This window comes from Tilletiopsis washingtonensis (genome assembly GCF_003144115.1).
Source record: "Tilletiopsis washingtonensis strain MCA 4186 unplaced genomic scaffold FA09scaffold_11, whole genome shotgun sequence".
NCBI classification, from domain to species: domain Eukaryota; kingdom Fungi; phylum Basidiomycota; class Exobasidiomycetes; order Entylomatales; genus Tilletiopsis; species Tilletiopsis washingtonensis.
The window spans coordinates 77,105-83,418 of record NW_020312008.1 but is presented as its reverse complement, the minus strand read 5'-3'; the positions used below and the strand labels follow the sequence as shown (position 1 = coordinate 83,418).

General features: G+C 71.8%; 2 protein-coding genes across 2 annotated transcripts in view; one reads left to right on the top strand and one right to left on the bottom strand.

The window, feature by feature from the left end:
- Positions 1-10: 10 nt before the first annotated feature.
- On the bottom strand, positions 11-1,861 carry FA09DRAFT_318751 (hypothetical protein; the record flags this gene model as incomplete). The annotated part of the gene is made up of 4 exons (XM_025740912.1): positions 1,434-1,861; positions 951-1,372; positions 431-864; positions 11-283 (listed from the first exon to the last, which is right to left on the bottom strand). Coding segments are annotated over exons 1-4 (1,278 nt in total), but the record flags the coding sequence as incomplete, so codon positions are not given.
- A 2,556-nt stretch (positions 1,862-4,417) lies between these two features.
- FA09DRAFT_297907 (hypothetical protein) overlaps positions 4,418-6,314 on the top strand; it is a gene marked incomplete at both ends in the record, with an annotated part of 3,037 nt that continues 1,140 nt past the window's right edge. The window contains 6 exons of the mRNA XM_025740225.1: positions 4,418-4,758; positions 4,936-5,205; positions 5,309-5,327; positions 5,406-5,570; positions 5,723-5,894; positions 5,977-6,311. Of these exons, the coding sequence (XP_025598088.1) occupies positions 4,418-4,758; positions 4,936-5,205; positions 5,309-5,327; positions 5,406-5,570; positions 5,723-5,894; positions 5,977-6,311 (1,302 nt within the window). The remainder of the gene's footprint in view (positions 4,759-4,935; positions 5,206-5,308; positions 5,328-5,405; positions 5,571-5,722; positions 5,895-5,976; positions 6,312-6,314) is intronic.

Below are 6,314 nucleotides of genomic sequence, written 5' to 3'. Positions count from 1 at the left end.
CAAACTCACTGGCGATGACGGGCCCAAAAACGCACGTGCTAAACGCCAGAAAGGCGCCGAGGAAGGCCATGACCTTCTCGAAGCCCGGCAGCACGATGGCCGTGAGGCCGACGAGGGCGGCAATGGCGATGCGCAGTGCCGCGCGCACGGCGGCGCGCGAGCGCGGCGCCCACGCCGCCGTCGCCGCGCCGGCGCGCAGCGAGATGGCCGAGCCGGCGAGCGGGTTGACGTCTTCGGCACGCGCCACAGGCGTCGTGGAGCCGTCGGCATCCGGCGCCGGCGGCTCGGCGGCGAGAATGTCGATGGCCGAGTCGGCGCCGCTGGCGGGCGGCGAGCGCCCGCGCCGCGCCGCCGCCGCGCGTGCCAGCTTGCCCGACGACGAGGCGCGCCGCAGCGCCGCCGGCGGCGCGTGCTCCTGCGACTTTTCGACGCCGAACAGCAGCTCGACGGTCGTGTTGATGGGGCGCACGGCGAGGGCAAACTTGCTCAGCGCCGACACGACGATCATCCAGATGGCAATCTTGTTGAGCACCGCGGGGTAGCCGGGCGTGCGCGAGAGGTCCTGCGTGATCTCGGAGCTGACGTGGCGCCCGAAGAGCAGGTAGCCCACGACGCCCATGCTCAGGTAGATGGCCGTCGCGGCGACGTAGGCGAGATCGAGCATGAGGGGAAAGTGGCGCGGGTCCTTGAGGTCCTTGTTGAGACTGGGTATGATGGGATGCGCCGAAAAGCCACTCATGATCAGCCCGAAGCTCAGCGGCACCTTCTGCCAGTCGGGCCACGCGCTCGTCGGCGCCGGCTGCCACAGCGAGCCGGGCGCCTCGCGCTTGACGATGCCGTCGCTGAGCACGACGCTGAACAGCGCTGCAGGAGGCCGCGGGGGGCCCAGCGTCAGCGCTCCTCTGCGGGATTGTCGATGTGGCGGCGCGCGCCACTGCAGCGCGACTCACTGATGATGCTGACGATGCCCACGACCGAGATCGGGCTCAAGAAGCGCAGCGGCAGGAACACGCTCGGCAGCACAATGGCGAGGCCGAGCGCCTTGAAGCCCGCCGGCGCCCACGCCTCGAGGCCGAGCGTGCCGTGGCCGGCGCGCGCGGCCGCCTGCACGAGGGCGTGCGTGCTGTCGCCGAAGAGAATGACGAGCGCCGTGGCGACGGCCCAGAGCTCGAGGCAGAAAAAGGCACTGACGACGAGACGCGCGCGCGCGCCAAAGGCATAGGCGCCAATGTCGGCGTACGTGCGCACGCTCGGCTCCTGCGCCATGATGCGCGCCAGCAGCTTGCCCGTGTAGTTGGTCAGCAGGCCGGAGAGCAGAAAGAGGCCAATGCCCGCGACCCAGCCGGCATACGCCAGCGCCAACGGCAGCGCGCTGCAGCCAGAGCAAGTCAGCCGGCCGGCCCCCCCTGCAGAACAAGACGCACGCGACTCACAGAATGCCGACGCCGACGAGCGCGTTGACCGTGTTGAACCAGCTCTGCCAGAACGTGCTGGAGCCGTAGCCCTGTGCGGCAAAGCGCGCGCCCGAGCTCATGCCCGACGACTTGGCATAGCTGGCGCGCCGCTGCTGCGCCTCCAGCATGCCGCTGCTGCGCCGGCGCGGCGCGGCGCCGGGCGGCAGCAGGCGCGTGTGCTCCGTCGGCGCCGCCGCTGCCGCGAACTCGTCCGAGCTCGCAGTCGCGGGCGACGGCCGGCTGCCGCGCGCCAAGGCACTGCTGCCGTCGCTGGACAAGTCGTAGTGCTGCCGCTGCTGCTCATCGCGCAGCTGAGCACGCAGCGCCGGCGGCACGCCGCGGCCGCGCGCCGCGGCGCCGAGGCGCTTCGGCGAGCGCGAGCGCGAGCGCGACCGCTCGTCGTCCTGCTCGTCGGCCAGGCGGCTCAGGCGGCGGTCGCGCATGCTGCCGCCCGCGCGCACCTCGCGGCGCCCCAGCGCACTGCCGGGCGCGCCTGTGCCGCTGCCGCCGCCGCCCGGCGGGCGCAGCGCGTTGGGCGGCAGCGCCTCGGCCCACTCCATGTTGTGCGCCTCGTCGAGCGCGCCATAGTCGCCCGACGAGCGGTTGCCGCTGCGGCGCTGCGCCGGCGCGCCGCCGCCGCTGTGGCGCCGTGCGCCGCCGCCGCCGCCGCTGCTGCCGTCGCCGCTGCCCTCGTACTCGTCGTCGTCGTACGCCGAGTCGCTCTCGTACTCGCTCGTCAGCGGCTCCTCGCTGCCCGCCTCCTCGTCCTCGTCGCCCTCGTCGAGCGAGTGGTCGAGGCCGCGCGACGGTCCCGCCCAGTGCCGGTCGACAAAGGAGGGCGACGTGGCAATGTTCTCGCCGTAGAAGGCCTGCGAGCGGCTGTAGGACCAGACGAGGTCGCTGGGCGTAGGGCGGCACCGTGTCAGCTGCGCATGGTCGAGTGCGGCAGGCATGCTGCTGGCGGCAGCGACGGCACAGTGTGCCTGACAGCCACGGCGATGCAGCGAGGGGAGGGCGGCAGCACAGCGCGAGTCTAGGCACGGCAATGTGCGCCGCAGGGCTCCCTCAGGCCAGCGCGAGGCTGGCCCGGCAACGTGCGCCGGCAGGGTTCCCAGCAGGCCCACGCTCTGTCCTGCTCCTCTAGGCACGGCAATGTGCGCCGCAGGGCTCCCTCAGGCCAGCGCGAGGCTGGCCCGGCAACGTGCGCCGGCAGGGTTCCCAGCAGGCCCACGCTCTGTCCTGCTCCTCTAGGCACGGCAATGTGCGCCGCAGGGCTCCCTCAGGCCAGCGCGAGGCTGGCACGGCAACGTGCGCCGGCAGGGTTCCCAGCAGGCCCACGCTCTGCCCTGCTCCTCTGGGCACGGCAATGTGCGCCGCAGAGCTCCCTCAGGCCCCACGCTCTGTCCTGCTCCTCTGGGCACGGCACCGTGGCGCCGGCAGGGCTCCCTCAGGCCCCCACGCTCTGCCCTGCGGCCGCCTCCTCGCCTGGGGCCACCAGCGGCCAGCGCTTAGCCTCACTGTGCGTGGCTCCGCGCCGCACACTCACAGACTGCTGCGCCACGGCGCCTGCGTGTTGTCGCGCAGGCTGGGCCGGCGGCCACTGGCGCCGGCGCCGCCGCCGCGCGGCACGGGCACGCCGGGGCGGCCCGGCGCGGCCATGGGGGCCGTTAGGCGCGTGTGCGGCGGCGAGAGGGAGAAGAAGAGGTGCCGAGGTGCGCGTGCAGAGTATGCGCGACGCAAGGCGAGAGGCGGAGAAGGGTGCGGGATGTGTGGCCGGTGTGGTGGAGAGAAGGCAGGGTGCAGACGCGCGGGCGTCAATCGAGGGCGGCAGCGGCGCAGGCTCGGCAGGCACAGCACGCGCGCGGCAGCAGCACACAGCAGGCAGCAGGGCGCCGCACGCTGCAGACGAGAGAGAGAGAGCGCCCGAGTCTGCGCCTCCCTTTCCGCTCTCCGACGCCTCCTGTGGATGCCGCAGTCGCCGCGTTGTTGTGTCATGCGCCGGCAGCATTCAGGCCAGGGCGCCGCTCGCTGGCAGCGCTTTCGGCTCCTCTGTCTGCTGCGCTCTGCTGGTGCGGCGACGAGGGCTGCTGCTTGACAGGCGCCGGCACCGAGCACAGCACAGCACGCAGCGGTGCTGGGCTGCGGCAGCACATCCTTCCTTTGCCAGGCGGCAGCATCCAGGGGGGCACCGCCCGCCGTGCACTTCATCCTGCGGGCCGACTCGGCGGCTTTCGGCCACGCTCCGCCGCAGGGTGTAGCTGCTGTCGAGCCCACGACAAGCATAGCTCCTGCACCCGGCGCTGAGCCTGGCCTCGGATCTCTGCGGCGCCGATCGCGCTCGGCACCATCGTCCACGCATCGTGCCTGCACCGGCGGCGGCAGGCGGCGGGCGGCACCGGCGCCGCATCACGCTCACGGCTGCGGCTCATCGCCCGAACTCTCGGTGCAGAGGCTCGGCAGCATCTGCCGCTGGTGCTGCATGCTGATGTTGGGCCCTGACGCGCCGACGTCACGCTCCCGCAATCTGGCTGCTGAACGCGCACCTCCTCCGTCCCCACACCCCTGCACGCGCGCCCAGCGCACGCAGCCAGTCAGCGTCGCCGCTCGAGCGTCGATAAGGCCCTGCAGCGGCTGCAGCGGCAGCAGGGCGTCAAGTGAGGCCGCGGCAGGGCTGCGCTGCGAATAGCGCCGCTGCCGCATGGCTCCCACGCTGCGGCGTGGGAACAGGCAGGGGACGGGAACGGGAACGAGGCAGGCAGCTGCTGCACGTGCCGTGTGCCCGTGCCGTGCCGAGGTTAGAAGCTGCAGGCCGGCACGCTACGGCCGCGCGGCGATGCGCTTCGCTCCACATCGCGCCTGCCTTTCTCTCTCTCTCTCTCCCATCGCACCTCGCACCGGCACTGGCGCTTCTCCCTCGCGCGCTCTCATCTCTCTCTCTCTCGAGCTGCAGCCCAGGGGCAACAATGCGCTGCGCCGTGCTCGCCGTGCTCGGCGCGGCCCTCAGTGTCGTCGGCGGCGGCGGCGGCAGTGCGCGCGCGGCACAGCAGGTGCCTCTCGCCGCGGCGTCGCCCGCAGCTCCGCCATCTGCCGCCTCCATCGACGCCGAGGCACTGCAGCCGCGCCTGCACGGCCGCTTCCTGCATCTCACCGACCTGCATCCGGACCCCTTCTACCGCACGGGCGCGCGCGTCGCCGCGGCGTGCCATGCGGATGCGGCGGGCAAGATGCGCGTGCGCAAGGGCAAGGGAGGAGGCGGCGAGAGGGAGGAGGAGCGCAGAGCGGGATACTGGGGCACGGCAAAGAGGTGCGTGTTTGAGGCAGGCCCCCTCCCCAAGCGGGGACAGGGGCGCCGCAGCAAAGTGCGAGGCAGGCAAAGGGGCGAGCGGCGGGCGAGAGACACGGGCGGGGCAGCATGAGGGGCAAGGGGAGAGCATGGCCGGTGGAGGAGCGGGGGGCAACACTGACACGGGCCATTGCACAGCGACTGCGACTCGCCGCCGCGCCTCGTCTCGGCCTCGCTCGACTGGGCCGCCCTGCACTGGCAGGCGCCGCCGCGCGCCGCCGCCGCCGCCGCTGCCGCCGCCAACAGCTCGGCGCAGCCCGGCCTCGACTTCATCCTCTGGACCGGCGACTCGGCGCGGCACGACATCGACTCGCGCCACGCGCGCACGCGCGCCGAGATCTACGCGCTCAACACGTGGACGCTGCGCCAGCTCGAGGCGCGCTTCCCGGGCGTGCCGCTCGTGCCGAGGTGTGTGTTGTGTGTGTGTGTGTGTGTGTGTGTGGCTGGAGGCCTCGTGGTGCCAGCTTGCGGCCCGGCTTGCCTGCTGCTGACCCGCCTCCCTGCGATGCAGCATCGGCAACAATGACATTGTGCGCCTTGCCGGCCCTCCGGTGCATCGCTGGCTGCCGCACCCAGACTGACACCCCCCCCACTGCGCGTGCCGGCAGTTCCCGCACAACATCATGTTTCCCGGCCCCAACGACATCACAAAGGCCTACACGGCCCTCTGGCGCGACCACATTCCCGAGGACCAGATCCACACGTTCTACGTCGGCGGCTACTACGCCAAGCCCGTCGTGCCGGGCCTCGTGGTGCTGAGTCTCAACACGCTGGTGCGTGTGTGTGTGTGTGTGTGTTGCTGCGCAGCGTGCCACCTCGGCACATTTGCACGCCCCACCTCGGGAGCCAGCCGGGTGGCGCTGACGCGAACTGCCCTGACCCCTCCCTCTGCCGGGCCTCTCCTTGCACACACGGACACACACAGTGGTTCTACGACTCCAACAAGGCCGTCGACGGCTGTCGGCGCCGCGCCTCGGACCCCGGCACGCGCCATCTCGACTGGCTCGAGGCGCAGCTGGGCATGCTGCGCAGGCGGCGCAAGCAGGCGCATCTCATTGGCCATGTGCCGCCCACGGCGGGCAACTACTTTGCGCGCTGTGCGTGGCTCTGCCCCTGCCCCGTGGCCTCCCCCGCTCGTGATGCTGCATTCTGCTGACTCAGGTTGAACCTGACCCACAGGCTACGATCGCTACACGGACATCGTGCTGCGCTTCCAGGACACCATTGTCGCACAGCACTACGGCCACATGAACATCGACGCCTTCTTTGTGCAGGAGGAGCCGCACGACTCGCTCGCCGCTGCCGCACGCACGTCGGAGGCGGAGGCGGAGGAGGAGCAGGCGGCGGCAGCAGCACCCACGCGCCTGGGCGCGCTCAGCATCAGCGGCGACCTGCGCGACGACTACGCGACGCTGCCGGGGCGCGCCAGCACCAATCTCGACCTCTACCACGCCTTCTTTGCCGCGCCGAGCATCATCCCGTGCGTAACGATGTGGATGGGAGAGGCAACCGGCGTC